This window comes from Macaca mulatta, chromosome 12 (assembly GCF_049350105.2).
Source record: "Macaca mulatta isolate MMU2019108-1 chromosome 12, T2T-MMU8v2.0, whole genome shotgun sequence".
NCBI lineage: Eukaryota > Metazoa > Chordata > Mammalia > Primates > Cercopithecidae > Macaca > Macaca mulatta.
In genome coordinates this window covers 142736959-142753879 of record NC_133417.1, presented here as the reverse complement: position 1 = coordinate 142753879, position 16921 = coordinate 142736959, and the positions used below count along the sequence as shown (strand labels likewise).

The following is a 16921-nucleotide window of genomic DNA, read 5'->3' as shown; positions in this document are numbered from 1 at the left end:
AATTCACCCATCCAGTTACTTATCTATCCATCCACCCATCCATCCATCCTCCATCCATCCATCCATTCACTTACTTATCCATCCATCCATCCATCCATCCATCCATCCATCCATCCATCCATCCATGCATCCACCCATCTACCCACTCATTCACCTACCCATCCACCCCTCCACCTGCCTATCCATCCATTCATCTATCCATCCACCCACCACTCATCCCTCCCTCCTTTATCCATCTACCTATTCACCTAGCTGCCTACCCATCCACCCACCAATGCATTCATTCACTCAGACATCTATTTATCCATCCACTCAGACATCTATCCATCTATCCACCCATCCACTTATCTATCTGTCTGTCTATCTATCTATCTATCTATCTATCTATCTATCTATCTATCTATCTATCCATCCATCCATCCATCCATCCAGTCATCCACCTATCCACTCACCCACCCATCCATCCATTGACCCACCTACCACCTTATCTGCCCATCCATCTACCTATCTATCCACCCATCCACTTACTTATCCATCCATCCATCCATCCATCCATCCATCCATCCATCCATCTGCCCATCCATCCATCCATCCATCCACTCACCTACCACTTTAGCTGCCCTTCCTTCCTTCCTTCTTTCCTTCCTTCCTTCCTTCCTTCTTTCCTTCTTTCCTTCCTTCCATCCTACCATCCATCTGTCCTTCTATCCATCCATCCATCCATCCATCCATCCATCCATCCATCCATCTGCCCATCCATCCATCCATCCATCCACTCACCTACCACTTTAGCTGCCCTTCCTTCCTTCCTTCTTTCCTTCCTTCCTTCCTTCCTTCCTTCTTTCCTTCTTTCCTTCCTTCCATCCTACCATCCATCTGTCCTTCTATCCATCCATCCATCCATCCATCCATCCATCCATCCATCCATTCATCTCTCCCTCTCCCCACAATCCATCCACTCACTGAGAAACATCCAGGGAAGGCTCTCTGCTGGCCTTTCATAGACCTATCGAAACATCACTTGGAGCTGGTCTGAATTACAGTGTAAAAATCAGTACTCTGCATCAATGTTACCAATCAATTACCAGTGTTACCAATCAACATTACCAACAGGTCTGACCATGTCTGCAGGATTGTGCTTATTGGGCAGCAGGAAGACCCTGGAGCTGTGGAGTGTGAATGAGGCCTAGAGCTAAGTCATGTTCTCCCAAACACATGGCTTTACCTGCAGGCTCATAGCATTTGCTGGTCAGCAGGCCTGACCTCATCACTGCAGGGAGGGAGGTGAGGCTCAGCCCTCATGCCCCAACTCCTTTCTCTGCCCCCCAGGGCTCCTTCCCCACACTGAGCTCCTGGGCCTGGTCTCCCTAGACCCACCATCTCTCCCTGCTTTCTTCTACACACCTTGGCTTGGCCTGTGCTGTGACTGTGGCAAGTGATTCAGGAAAGGGACCCCAGGGATTAGAGCTAGCAGGCCCCGTGGACCATCCACCTTTCTATTCCAGGGGCTGCTGAGGGCACAGCTGGCACTGTGGAGGTCAGATCCTCTGGGCCCAGCCAGGCCTTGCTGCCCTTGCACACCCTTGCCCTGGGGCCTGCACTTTGCTCTCTGCGCCTCAGGGGTCACAGGTATGAACAAGCAGGCATTGGTGCATTGGAGTATGCACTGTCAACTGCAAAGGGGAGCAGGACTGTGGGTGCAGGGCCTGGGGTAGCCTCAGAGCCACCTTCGCTTTGCTCTGTGACGTGGGAGCTGGCCCTGCACACTGCACCTCTGCCTTGTCTGCTGCTCCGTGAGGGCTCGGCCTGCAGTGAGTGGGAGTGGGAAAAGGAAGGAGAAGGAATGTTCCCCTTCCTGTGGTTTCCAGCCCTATGCCCTTGACCCTGACAGCTGGTCCAGCTTCATCATGGCCCCTGAGACAATGGCACTGGCTGGTGGCACCCCCACCTTGGAGGGCTGTGTTCCAGCCCTGGGTGGCCTCCTTGGAGCTGCCTGTTTCTATTAATCCCAGCCTCTGCCCTTTGCTTACACCTCTGGTGGTTGTGGGGGATGCAGGCACTCCTGCAGTTATGACCTCTGATACCTCAGTATCTCCTTTTCCCATTCTCCGTTAACAGCATTTGAACCAGTTCCTTATATGAAATGACTGTGTGGTTTCTGTTTTAGACATTTCCCCAACTGGCCCACCTGTGATCCCCGCAGCTCCTATCTTCATCTCTTGGGCCTAGGGCCCCTTTGCAGGAAGTTCCTCCCTTGCGGCTTTCAGTTTCAGAGGCACAAGTGTCCCTATTTGCTGGACTGGCTATGCTGACAGTCCCCCCCAAGTGGGGACTGTCCCCAAGTGTGGAAGAGGGCCTGGCTCTTCCACCGCCCTACCCTCAGGACAGCCCAGGACCTGGCACCTGGCGAGCATTCAGTGGATGTACTGAATCAATCACCGACGCATCTTCCAAAGCCTCCTGCGAGATGGAGACCTCACTGTGCACCTCCCTTCATCCACCCCCGAATGCTGCACACCCTCCTCCGTGATGTCCACACCAGCTTACAGTTCTACCATCAACTGGGCCTTGGGTGGCTCTAGGTTCTCAGGCTCTGTCCTGAGCCAGCAGGGATCTTTTATATGGGTTGGAAAATTCAGTCTCATTGTCCAGTTTTCCATTTATAATACAGAGATAGAAACAGTCAACCAACTGGCAAAACTGAAATCTGAACGAAGGACTTTATAACAAACAGCTGAGATCAGGTGTCAAGCACACGCTGTCACTGCCTGTCCTGCCTGAAGCTGCCACTGCCATTCACTGCTTTGCTGCCTATTTAGGAATGTCTGGGAAGATGCTGGGGTGAGTCAAGGGGACCAGCAGCTTGCCTGGGCTCAGACGGCCTCAATTTCCCCAGTGGAAGGAGAGATGGGAGAGGCAGCCTGGTGTATTCTTTAACTTGAATCTTTCTCTTAAAGATAAAAGCTATCAAGGGTTTTAAAGGGGCCCACAGGTGCCCGTGTCTGAGCTCTGGCAGGTCTATTTTTATACACTCAGTGGATGACTGGCTGGCTGGCAATGCTTTTGGGGCTCAGAAAACAGTGCCCCCAAATGAGGGCCTTCGCAGCAGCCTCAGAAGCAAAGTTTCTCTCTGACCTTCTCCTGCCCTCTTGTCTCCCAGGCCCATTCTCCCCCAAGGCCAGCATAGAAACTAGAATCCCTCTTCCACAAGGCAGGACATAGAAACCAGTATCCCTTTCTCCCAAAGTCAGCCAAAAAAGATGCAAATACCACTCTGACTTTCTCTCTACTTTCTATGTAAAATCTAGCCATAAAGAAATTATCTGGCTGGGCATGTGTGGCTCATGCTTGTAATCCCAGCACTTTGGGAGGTTGAAGTGGGAGGACTGCTTGAACCCAGGAGTTCAAAACCAGCCTGGGCAATATAGTGAGACCTCATCTCTAAAAAAAAATAAATAAATAAATAAAAAAGAAATGATCTGACCTTCCTGGTTTGACTTTAGGTCATAAGCCCCCCACTCCAGAGAGGGTCCCGCCCATTCCTGGAGGAAGAAAGGCCAAGAAGAACGTAGACAAACAGGCCTTGCTGGGTTCCCTACTCAGCCTATCAGCAGTAGGTCTGGCCTTGTATAATCCCTTTCCACACGCTGTCCATCCTTTCTTGAACCCAAGCATAAAAATGGACAATTTCCCTGAATCTGTGGGTCTGCATTCTGAAGGCTCCCACGTATACACGGTGAACACATTTCTATGTTTTTTGTCCAACGAATCTGCCTTTTACGAGATGATTTTTCAGTGAACTTTCAGAAGGTCAAGGTTTTTGGCTCCAAAAGTGCCCAGATGACAGTGCCAGAGAGCAGACCTGGTTTTAGTTTTGTTCTCTCTGGACAAGTGAGTGCCTTGAGGAGATGCATCCCAAAGCAACAGGCAGAGGCCCCAAGACGTGAACTCCCCCTGCACTCAGGGATGTGGAAATGGGCTTTCCGGGGCCTGGGGACCCACCTGTCAGGGTGATGTCCCCAGTCCCCATGATGAACGTGAAGAGGAAGTATCCCGGCATCTCAGGGGTCCTTTTAGTGTTGATCCCTTTTGTCACTCTGCACTTGGGCCAGGGGTTTGGGTGATGTTATCCTACCTATCTGATCAAGTCATGCAAAAAAAAAAAAAAAATCCAAAAGATCTTCCATGTTCCTGACACAGAACAGAGATTTTCTGACCACTCTTGATAGGGAGGAGAAAACAAAAATAAAACCACATGAGTATAAAGAACTTAGTGCTGACGTCAGGCGAGGTCTGCACTGTCAGGCAAAGCCACCACCGAGGGAAACGGAAAGGCACTGGGAGGGAAGGCAGCAGGGTGGGGGAACTGTGTGCTCAGTGACCAGTCTAGGGCTTTTCCCCTTCCTCTCCTGGCCATCGGCCGTCGAGGCTGCCTCCTGCAGAGCCTGCCAGGTCCCCTATGGAAGGCCTTGGTGAAACACCCAGCACTCTGAAGGTTCACTCAGTGAAGACCCCCAGCGGCCCACTTACTAGCTGGACAAGGTCTGCATTAGGCCCTAGCTGGGCCAGGTTTCAAAACATTAACCTCAAGCTTTTTTACCCTACTTTTTTTTTTTTTTTTTTAAAGGCACAGCTTTCCCAGTTTTTGTGTTCCTTGCTTGCGCCCTGTTTTAATGTTGTAGTTACAGGCGCCCAGCAGGGAGGAACGCAGCCCCTGTGGGCGCTTGGGGGAGCTGCTAGGAATCCAAGTTCAAGGAACAGCTGTTTTCTGTTTTCTGTTGCCCCACAGCGCCACCTCCTGGCCCTTGGTGGTGATGATTTTGAAGTCGGCAGGTTCTGACCGGCCGTGTGAAGTCCAGCACCTCTGGGCTGAGCTGTTGAAACACTGCATTCTTTGAAATAATACAGCTTCCTGAGCCCACCCCAGTCCCTAAAGACTGCCTCTGGGGTTGACATTCTCAGATGCTTGACAGCATGGCTTTTCCCGGTGTTACGTGTCATTTCTATCCTTACGCCTGGTAGGGGTGGACTGGAGGCTGGACCAAGCTCCATCGGCTGCAGGAGGACCCTATGGTGGGCTCCAGGCTGGCCGTGTGCATGTGGGAGGTAGGATTTGCTGCTGGGTTTCATGATCACTGTGAAGAAGCAGCCCAGGAGTAGGGTGATGGCCTGTCCCCATGTTATCGGCCATTCCTAGTCACATCTGTTGTTGCAGCATGTTATTAGTAGAGCCTCCTTTTACTCTTAAAAATGCCCTGGTTTGGGTGATTTATCACACCTGCCCCCACCCTCACCCCCACCACTCAAGAAGTGCAGCCACCCTGTGCTGCTCAGCGTGCTGCTCCAGGGGTGCCTCTCCGTGGCCTCTGTCCTAAATTAAACGATGTGCTAAGATGCCTTGAAATGCCTGCAGCAGGCCCAGTGAGAGCTTGAATGCTCAAAGGGCATATATGCCAACTTCTGCCTCTCCAATCAAACTTGGGGCTTTAAGGGACAGGCACGAATAAGGTGTCTCTCCAGAAAGAAGGCCTAGGGGAGACGCCTGGGCTGGGGCATGGTAAGGACGCCCCAATCCAGAAGCACAGCCTCTGTCCTGGATGTGCCCAGCTGCTGGAGCCAGGCAGCTGCCTCGTGACCCTGGAGAAACTCGCCTTGCAGATGGAGTCATCCAGGACACTGAGACCCCAGACACCTGGCTTGGTGGGGGCTGTCCCCCCAAATGCTTGACCAGGCTTAGTGACAAGAGCCTTGGACTCAGGTAACAGGGACAAGGTGAACTTTCTCAAAAACACTGTTGGTTTAGCTCCCTTCAAACTCAAACGCAGAAGAGCCTCTGGCATCCTCCCACCCACCCCGTGAAAAGATCTCTTCCAAATGCCTTATGGGGGATATTACAGGCAAACAGATTGTTTAGTTTAAGACGACTGCCTGGATTTCAATGTCATTGTGAAATAAGTACTTGGATTCAAAAGACAAAAACAACTGAATTGTAACAGATTTCTCTAAATCCTGATAATCACCATTCATGTGAAATGTTTGTTGAAAAGAGAGAGTCTAGGCCCCAAACCAGATGTCCCAGGGAAGAAGGGCTTGGAAAACATGTAGTATTAACAAGCACCCTGGTGATTCAATCAGCAGCTGGGTTTCAGAAACTTGGCTTTGAGTTCTCAACTTACTTTGAAGATTTGAAAACAATATAATTTCAAATATTGGCAACTTCAATAGCACCCAGGACTTCTGAGGCACTCAGACCAGGCCAGTGGGATGCAGAGGTTTGCACCTCACATAAAAAGGAGCCAATTTCACAGGGCGCAGTGACTCACGCCTATAACCCCAGCACTTCGGGAGGCCGAGGTGGGTGGATTGCTTGAGCCCAGGGGTTTGAGGCCAGCCTGGGCAACATGGTGAGACGCCTGTCTCTACAAAAATTCAATTAAAAAAAACAGCAGCAGAAGAGACAGAGAGGCATGTGCACGCACACACACGTGCACACACATACACACACACACATACATACACACACATACATACACACACACGCACACTCCAAAGGAACCTGCTTTAATATTCCTAAAATGCCTGGGAACTAAAAGCCCTTCCCACTATCCACTGCTTACCTCCACCCTGCAGCCGCCCATGGAGGGACCGGATCACTTTGGCACTTCCGAACCTCTTGAAGCGGGCTTTCACGTGCTCGTAGTACCACTCCAGTGAGCCGATCTTCACGACTCTGCAGTGACAAGCACAGGCGCGTGGCACTGCCTAAGTGCTGAACACAGGTCTGCATAAATAACACACACACATGCACACACACACAAGCGTGCACGTGTGTGCATCCACCCTTCTTCAGCGAGCCTCACCGAAGGGACACGCCAGATCCAGAAACTATCAAGATCATTTTACCTCAAGGCCTGGGCTCACCTGGCCAGATGGCAGGGGTCACAGATCCAGCCCTGCTCCTCCGGGTGGACGCGGCCACAGCTTTTGCAGGTGAAGAGGCCACATTCCAGGCACTGTCTTTTGCTATTCACAAGCAGCCGGTAGGGCTGCAGGCAGTGGGTGCAGTGGGTCTCGTTCAGATGGGCAGTGTCGGAAAGCAGCTCCCTCTTGGAGCTTTCCTTCTTAATCTTGCCCTTCAACCCCCTTGGAAAAATATCAGAAACAAGAAATATATTGGGCATCTTGTTTTTGCCACAGGCTTTAAGTGTGTACATGTACATACACACACACACAGACACAGACACATACACACACACAGTAACCGTCTCCTATGCAGAAAATAGTGACCCAAAGTTGGGCAAAGGCACACAGGCATCTTTGTGTTGAGGGCTGAGCTCAAACGGGCAATTTTGGTAGGCTGGAATGGAATGGAATGAGAACACGTTAATTTCGTAGAAATGACATTGCATTCAAGCATTTCTGTGGCTGTTTACAATTGTACCAATTTTGGTTGGCAGGTCACTGCACCCTCCCCAGGGCGGTCACAGAGTCCTGAGGGCAAAGCCAGATGGTGTTTCCTGATCAAGCATTTTTGGGTCTCTCCCAGCAGGGGGCAAGAGTTGAGCTCCCCCAGAGCGCGACTGAAACGGCTCGGTGTTTCCAGAGCAGGAATCATCCAGCGCCCAGAAGTCTCAGGAAAACTACAGTTCTCCTAGACCATCCGAGTTTAACTGACACAGCTTCCTGGTGAACCTGCCAAGTTGAACTGATTGGAAAATGTACCCTTAGATGATAATGAACACATTTCTTTTGCTCTAGAGTTCAGAGAATGTCTGCCAAACGTAATATTTTCAGTTTCAGATGAGATAAAATTAATCCATTCTTAGTGACACAAACAAGAAGGACACTAGACGCCATTGTCTTCTGAGAATCCTGAAGTGCACTGATTTGGATGGGGACACCCAGAGTGTGGCAAAGGTGAAGAGAATGGAGAGTCCCACAAGGCAGTGGGAGGCCACCTCCGGTTTCAAGTGCAATTGGCTGAACTTCACTGATTTTCCTCTCTCAACTATTTACAAAACTATTCACTGAGACGGACACAAAATCAGGCTCTCATCATAGCTTCAAAAACCAAGAGAAAAAGCGTCAAGCAGTTGTAGGAATCTAGGGGGATACCGCCATCCACAGACTACAGTTTAGATAAAGCTGCACTGACAAGGTAAAGTCTTTGCCCCAAACAGAGGAACACAAGTCCCTGTAACCAGATGGGAAGGGCCTCACTCCCTCCATTTCCACTTTTGCCAGCTCTGCACCAACCAGAAAACCTGGAGGCCACCCCTTCGCCAGACAGGGCTTGTCCAGCCTGTGTCCCAGGGAGTACCTCTTCTTCTGTGTCCAGGCAGAACGATACCCCGAGGCCCAGCACAACAGGAAGAAAGACAAGGACATGTGCACTGCCCTGCATTCCAGGCCGAAGGAGTCCTCTTAAATAAGAGCTGAGAAGTGTCCTGGGGCAGCAGCTGGAGGTTGATATATTTCCAGGGCCGAAATTGGGGAAAAGGATAACGGTACTGTGCTTTAGATTCTTTAAAACATAACTTCCCTTCTTCATAGCCAGAGACCAGGAAGGGAGGGCAGAGAAGACTCCATTTGGGGAGGCCAGATGACACCTGCCAGCCACTCCAGGACGTATCAACCAGACCTGGAGCTTCAGATCCTCAGGGGTGAATGGGGCCGGAGCACTCCATGCACTCTGTTTATTGGGTTGACCAGAAGTCACTCCTCAACAGGCAAAAGCCAGGCACGTGGCTCCAAGTTAAAGTTAGCTTCAGGAATAAAAGACCCTCCTGAATGTGACTTACCATCAGAAACAGACTTGAAACAAGTCAGCTTGGCGTGCTGAATGGGGCATAAGCAAGTACGTATAGTCTCAACGAGAGGGACAGAGGAGACACGGGAGGAAATCAGGCTGAGACGGGAGCACCACCGGCTATGCTGGTGGAGATGGAGAAGAACCGGTTAAGATGGAGGTGGTGAGGAATCACAACCCACAATGGAGGGGGCAATGGGCACAACTTCTACCATGGAATATTAGATTCCATGATTTCCAATAGTGGTCTTCAAAGTGTGGTCCAGGGGCCTCTCCTCTGGAGGTTCCTAAGATCCTTTAGGGGGCGGGTCACAAGGGCAAGGCTATTTTTGTAATAATGCTAAGACATCATTTGCCTTTTCTTTGCTCTTCGACGCCTGCACTGAAGGTGTAAAAACAATGGTGGATAAACTGCTGGGGCTTTAGCACGAGTCAGGGCAGTGGGCCCGACAGCACCGGCAGTCACTGTATCCTTCATCAAAAAAGAAAGGAGCTGGGCGCAGTGGCTCACGCCTGTAATCCCATCACTTTGGGAGGTTGAGGCAGGCGGATCACCTGAGGTCAGGATTTCAAGACCAGCTGGCCAACATGGTGAAACCCCATCTCTATTAAAAACACAAAAATTAGCCAGGCACAGTGGTGCACCCCTGTAATCCCTGCTACTCGGGAGGCTGAGGCAGGAGAGTTGCTGGAACCAGGGAAGCAGAGGTTGCAGTGAGCCGAGATTGTACTATTGCACTCCAGGCTGGGTGACAGAGCGAGACTCTGTCTCAAAAAAAAAAAAAAAAAGAAAAAGAAATAGAAATGAGAAGGAAAAAACAGTTGCATTTAAGAATCACCTTGATGAAACACTAAAAGTTATGAGTCTTTTTGAACTGTGGCCCCCGTCCATGTCTTTTGAGTATTCCGCCTGATGAGCTTGGAGGAGGACGGGATTGGAGGAGGACGGGATTGGAGGAGGACGGGATTGGAGGAGGATGGGATTGGAGGAGGACGGGATTGGAGGAGGACGGGATTGGAGGAGGACGGGAAGCTCTACAGCTGCATATTGAAGGTGACAGGTATTTCTGTCAACAGGATTGGGCAATTGTTCAGATTGCAACCTAAGCTAGAAACTTTTCTTATGAAATACCATTTTCACTTGAGAGAACAACGGGGAGATGAACTGTTTCGACTTGGGTGCGTGGCAGATATTTTCTCAAAAATGAACAAAGTGCGACTCGCACTTCAAGGAAAAGAAGTGACAGTATTTATTGCCAGTAATGAAACGGAAGCTTTCTATCGCCTGCTGTGAGCTTGACAGTTTCCAACACCAGGAGACTTTTGATGAGATCGCTGGTGAGAGTAACAGAAGTGGTTCTCTTTTGGGATGCATATGAAATGTGTCAACATTTGAGAAGTCTGCATAACTCAGTGAGCCAGAGTCTTCCAAATGAGTAATGCACAGTGTTGCAAAAATTACACAGGGGTAGAAAATCCACCTCAAGTGCAAGAAAGACCAATGGATTTTAACAAACAAGAAAGGAAAAGTTCATTAATGTGGCTTCAGATTCCACATCACAACTAACCTTTAAGAAACTACCAACTGTCTGGGCGCGGTGGCTCACGCCTGTAATTCCAGCAGTTTGAGAGGCCGAGGCAGGTGGATGACCTGAGGTCAGGAGCTCAAGACTAGCCTGGCCAACATGGTGAAACCCTGTCTCTACTAAAAATGCAAAAATTAGCGAGGCATGGTGGCACACACCTGTAGTGACAGCTACTCAGGAGGCTGAGGCAGGAGAATCACTTGAACGTGGGAGGCAGAGGTTGCAGTGAGCTGAGATTGCACCACTGCACTCCATCCTGGGTGGCAGAGCAAGACTTTGCCTCAAAAAAAAAAAAAAAAATCCAACAACAACAAAAAACTACCAACTCCAACTGCCGGGTTTTCATGCTGTAACAACATGTAATGTTAATTATCATCTGCAAAGGCTAACACTCATTTTTTCAATTATATATCTGTGTGAGCCTAGATTTTCTTCAAATACTACAGCCCAGAAAATGTGTTATCACCCACTGAATGCAGAAGCAAGTAGAGAATTCAGCTGTCTTCTATTGTTCCAGATAAGGGAGGAGCCCACCCCTCACATTGTCTTATGCCCAATTTCTGCCTCTGAAGAAAGAAGAAGTAAAAACTAAAAGGCAGAAATGAATCCACAGGCAGACAGCCCGGAGCCACGCCCTGGGCCTGGTAGTTACAGATCGACTCCTGACCTAACCGGTTATGTTATCTATAGATTCCAGACATTGTATGGAAAAGCACTGTGAAAATCCCTGTCCTGTTCTGTTCCATTCTAATTACAGGTGCAGGTGCATGCAGTCCCCAGTCATGTACCCCCTGCTTGCTCAATCGATCACAACCCTCTCACATGGACCCCCTTAGAGTTGTGAGTCCTTAAAAGGGACGGGAATTGCTTATTCGGGGAGCTCGGTTTTTGGAGACGTGAGTCTGCCAATGCTCCCAGCTGAATAAAGCCCTTTCCTTCTACAATTTGGTGTCTAAGGGGTTCTTGTCTGCAGCTTGTCCTGCTACACAGACATTAAAGAGATTTGCAAAAACAGAACAACACCACTGACCTGATTCACACTCTTATTTTGGGAAAATCTCATTTTTTGTAAAAACTATAATTATGTTAACATATAGGGGGTTTACAGTTATTTTAAATGAGTGAATAAATAAATATTTTTAACTCCCAGTTTTAATTTCTGATGTGGTAAATATTAATAGATATGATTCATGTGAATAAAACTCTTTGGGGTTCTCACTAATTTAGGAAATGTGAAGGGGTCCTGAGGCCCAAAGGTTTGAGAACCGCTGATTTCGAAGTCAAGTTTGCTCCCCCTCCCAGAATGCGGAGAAAAGGGACTAAGCGATGGGAGAGAGTGGGGAGGTGATGGCAAAGGCAGAGAAAGTGAGCCTCTGGCTGAGACAGAGCCCCGGAGACGGGGATGCGTGGGGTGGAAGGGAAGTACTGTCCTTGTCCTCAGGGCAGGGGACCCACACTACTGTCCTTTGCAGTCCCACCTCCGGGGGGCCCTGGGACATGCAGCCAGAGCTGTGACTGGTGGGGCAGAACAGAGCCGAGGGGAGACTCCTGTCCTCAAGGGAGGCCCAGCAGCCTCTGAGGAAAGGGCGCATACAAGGGAAGAAAAACGCTTCCAGGATGAGAAGAGGAAGGAAAGGCCGCTTCTATGACGGGGTCTGGACAGGCGAGGCGAGCCAAGCAGCGTGAAGGGGTCAGACCCGTGCCCTGCTCTGCCCTTCTTGGGGTGGAATCCAGACAGGGGTGTAGTGGCAACATGCAGGAATACTGGAGAGAGCCCAGGATGGCGGGGCTGGTGGCCACCCCCGCAGGCACAGCAAGGGGAGGCTCCCACTATGGCTGTCCCCAAGGTCCAGCACACAGGCCGGGGAGGAGACTGCACGAAGGGTCCTGCAGGCCTCCACCTGCATTGGGTGCTGGGGTGTTGGGGAATCCACATCCCCGTGGTCCTCAGACCACGCTCCAGCAGGACTGCATGAGATGAGGAGCAGCCAGGGGACTGGCAGAAGCTTGGGGTTGGTGGAAGAGGCCACAGCACGTGGATATGTAGCTGGGATCCGGGTCTCAGTGGTGGGTGCCATCCGCATCTTGGTGCCCAGCCAGTACCCTTCACATACCAGCCAGCGGCCCCATCCTGCAAGCTGACCTGCCCTCCACTCTGCATCAGGACCAGCAAGGAGGTGGGGACAGTGTGTGGAGTGCAGACCCCAACAACCCGGCCACCGGGAGGGTCATGAGCCGTTCTCCCAAGGCCCAGCTTCTGGCCTGGCCAAAAGCAGGGGTTAGGGAGTAGAAGTGGCATTGCGGGGAGCTCTGGAAGAGAAGCTGAGCCAGGAACAGAGACCCGGTAAGTGAGTACAGTGTGGGAGATCGGAAGCCCTGAAGCCTGCACTGCCTTGCTGCTCAAGGGGTGGGGCCTCACGAGCAGGAGCAGATGGGAAGTAAAAGACCTGCATTTCCTTCGCACAGCTTGCTTGGGCATGAGTGAGTTTTTGACCATGCCACCGAGGCAGCCATCACCTTAACAACACAGGAAAACTCTCCCAACCAGAGAGAAGAAACAAAGAAAGAGCTGAGTCTTCAGATTAGAGGGGTCACTGGATGGTAGGAGATGCCTACGCAGACTGACAAGACCACTCGGTTCCAGGGTGGGCAAAACCCCCACCAGCATGGTGGAAAAAACCGGCGACCTCTAACGGGGTGGAGGCCATGCAGGGGGCCCTTCTGCAAGGCTGAGGGCTGGCCGTGGGCCAGTGGCTCCTGTCCTACTGCTGCCGTTTCAGAGCTCCACCAACTCCATGGCTTAAAACAATGCAAATGCTGGCCAGGTGCGGTGGCACACACCTGTAATCCCAGCACTTTGGGAGGCCAAGGTGGGTAGATCACCTGAGGTCAGGAGTTCAAGACCAACGTGGCTAACATGGTGAATCCCCATCTCTACTAAAAATACAAAAAATTAGGCCGGTGTGGTGGCGGGCACCTGTAATCCCAGCTACTTGGGAGGCTGAGACAGAAGAATCGCTTAAACCCAGGAAGTGGAGGTTGCAGTGAGCTGAGATCGTGCCACTGCCCTCCAGCCTGGGCAATAAAAGCAAAACTCCACTTCAAAAAACAAAATAAAATAAAAGAAACACAATAAAAAATGCAAATGCATTACCTGACAGCTCTGGAGGGCAGAATTTTGACTCAGGATTCACTGAGCTAACATCAAGGTGTTGGCAGGACTGTGGCCCCTCCTGGAGCCCCCAGGGGAGAATCTGCTTTCTGGCAGGTCAGCTTCTTGAGGGCTTCAGGTGTGTGGGCTCCTGGCCCCTTTCTCCATCTTCAAAATCAGCCATCCCTTCTGTTTTCAAGGCCCCTGTGATGACATTGGGCCCACCCAGGGAACCTGGGATCATCTCCCAGGTCCAGGCCAGCAGGTGGGCAGCCTAAAATGTTGTATAGCCTGAGGAATTCACAGGTTCTGGGGATTAGAACGTGGACATCTTTTGTGGGGGATGATTCTGCTTACCACCGGTAGCAGCATCCCCACAGCCTGCAGGGGAAAGTGTGTGAGCTCAGATTGCACTCCCAGCCGAGTGGAACAGAGATCCTCAAAGACAAAATCCACACTGCATGCCATGCCTGAGAAAATAGCCTGAAGACAGACACCAGGTGATGGAAAAATGATTCCCGAGGGTGACCCTGAGTTGGGGGCTGGAGCACAAAAGACCCGGTGAGTCACGGGATTGAGGGGCCAAATGACTGAAAGTGCAGCAACCAAAGTAAACCTCACGTCAGGGCTAACAGCTGGCAGAGGATGGAAAGATGGCAGGCATTGCTGAGAAGCAGTGCCAGGGAGCCAGGCTCCCGATCCTGGGAACGCATGTCAGGAATTACCACGAGGGACCTGGAAACTCACTAAAGGAGAAGGCCAAGATGACGATAAAAACGATGAAGAGGAAGACTGTTGATGTGAGAACGGCAGGCACTGAGAGACAGAGCCTCAGAGAATCTCATAAAACATCTCAGACCAACGTTCCCCTCCAGGCCCTGCCTTGGAAGCAGATTCCCTGTTTTAGCCCCTCTTTTTTTCGTCTCTAGAGCTGCCTGTGTCAGGATTCCAACTAGTTCGGTTAAGGGTGATTTCAAATTCCTTATTATCAAAAAAATTTATTTTTATTATTAATTAATTAATTAATTTTTGAGATGGAAATTTGCTCTGCCGCCCAGGCTGGACTGAAGTGGTGTGACCTCGGCTGACTGCAACCTTTGCCCCCCAGGTTCAAGCGATTCTCCTGCCTCAACCTCCTGAGTAGCTGAGATGACAGGCGCCTGCCATCATGGCTGGCTAATTTTTGTATTTTTAGTAGAGATGGGGTTTCGCCATGCTGACCAGGCTGGTCTTGAACTCCTGACCTCAGGTGATCCATCTGGCTCAGCCTCCCAAAGTGCTAGGGTTACAGGTGTGAGCCACAGAGCCTGGCCAAAAAAAATTTTTTTTTAAAGCAAGCCATGGTTTGCCCATGTCTCATACTGGGAGATCCTTCACAGATTCTCTCAGGAACCTCCTCTGTTTGCAGAGATCACAGATCCACGTCACCACCTATTTGCCTTTCCAGGGCAGGTTGGCAGGCCTAATATTTGATTTGTAGGCTGTGTCCTTTAAAACAGGGTGTTCCGTTTGGGCTTCAGCCTTTCCCCCAGGGCATGAGTCACCCAAGTCTGGCTATGCATGGTCTCCTAGTTCTTCCTGGGTTTGGGGAATATCCATTAATTTCTACCATAACCACAGCTGAGGGGCTACCCTAACAAATGCAGAAAGCAGTTACTGGAAGAATTTGATACAAGCATGATACAAAGCAAGACACAAATCAGCACCAATGCAAGCTCCAGGGTGCCTAGGTGGAGGCCTGTTCCTTTTGTGCACAGCCCCAGGCCCCTTGGGTCCAGGACAGGGATGGGTGCCCAAGAAGTTCTGGGCTCTTCTGGGGACAGAGGGAGTTAAAAAGGTATAACTCTTATCCAATGTTCCCTTCAAGAAAGTTTACTTTGGCCCTACTTTGTATTTGTAGAACAATAAAAAATAATAACATGTGATAATCTTTTCTGTACTCTTAAAACCTTCTTAATACCCAAGTGACACGAATGAATCTAAAACACTCAAGACGAGAGCACTCAGAGGACCACTTCTGTGGAGCTCACCACCAGCTTACAGGAAAACAGGGATGATGGAACTTTTGTGCAAACATCACGAGGATATCCTCAGCTAACTCTGGACTGTGAAAAATTCCACAAAAGTAAACAGCTAGCTTTCTTCTACACATAAGCTTCAAAGAAAAAAAAGAGAGAGCTGAAAAGAGATCTTATAGATTCAAAAAGACTTAAAAGATACAGCAAGCAATGTAAGGTCTGGACCTTATTGGGAGATGAGCGGAAAAGTTTGAACACACATCAGATATTTAAGGATTTAGAGCTAATTATTTTATATATTTATTAATATTATTATTACTTTTTTTTTTTTTTTTGAGGAGTGCAGTGGTACGATCTCAGCTTACTGCAACTTCCGCCTCCCAGGTTCAAGCAATTTTCCTGCCTCAGCCTCCTGAGTAGCTGGGATTACAGGCAAGTGCCACCACGCCTGGCTAATTTTTGTATTTTTAGTAGAGATGGGGTTTCACCATGTTGGCCAGGCTGGTCTCAAACTCCTGACCTCAGGTGATCCACTCACCTTTGTCTCCCAAAGTGCTGGGATTACAGGCATCAGCCACTGCGCCTGGCCTATTTTTATTTTTTATTTATTTATTTTTTTGAAACGGAGTCTTGCTCTGTTGCCCAGGCTGGAGTGCAGTGGCACAATCTCAGCTCACTGCAACCTCCGCCTCCCGGGTTTAAGAGATTCTTGTGCCTTGGCCTCCTGAGTAGCTGGAATTACAGGTGCCTGCCACCATGCCTGGCTAATTTTTTGTATTTTTTTTTTGGTAGAGACATGGTTTCACTATGTTGGCCAGGCTGGCTTCGAACTCCTGACCTCAGGTAATCCACCCTCCTCGGCCTCTCAAAGTGCTGGGATTACAGATGTGAGCCACTGCCTGGCCTAGAGTGAATTATTTTAGATGTAATATATATTTATGAGGGAAAAAGGAGATGAGAGGAACAATAATACAATACACCAAAACACAGCAAGCTATCACTCACTGCAGGCAAACCTGTAAATGCTAAAAGTAAACATTTACCAGATATTCATCACAGCTGGGTAACCTGCCTCAGCCTCAGTTTCTCACCTGTGCATGGTGACAGTAAAAGTAACCACACCACAGGGGTGTCTCAGGGTTAAAGGAGACAACAGAGATGAAGCTGAAAGAGGTCATGATCCAACATGAACCCAGAGAGCTGTGGAGTCGGTCATGGTCAGTATGGTGCTGGGGGCTGGTGACACAGCAGCCAATGCAATAGAGCCCTCATGGGACTTAGATGCCTGCAGGGATAAGACACTAACAAGGAAATGACTCACTGGGTACTGGAGAAGGGCTAAGGAGGAAATGGAGGA

The 16921-nt window shown here is 49.9% G+C and overlaps 1 protein-coding gene across 9 annotated transcripts in view; it reads right to left on the bottom strand.

Annotated features, from left to right (window-relative positions):
- The window catches only part of MLPH (melanophilin), a 67710-nt gene that overhangs the window by 36679 nt on the left and 14110 nt on the right, over positions 1–16921 (bottom strand). For all 9 annotated transcript variants that reach the window (XR_013402253.1, XR_013402254.1, XR_013402255.1 and 6 more), the window contains exons 3-4: positions 6922–7143; positions 6618–6730 (exon numbers count right to left, since the gene is read on the bottom strand). Coding sequence is in view for 6 of the 9 variants with exons in the window: in XM_077957995.1 (XP_077814121.1) it covers positions 6618–6730; positions 6922–7143 (335 nt within the window). In the remaining 3 variants the exon portion in view is untranslated. The remainder of the gene's footprint in view (positions 1–6617; positions 6731–6921; positions 7144–16921) is intronic.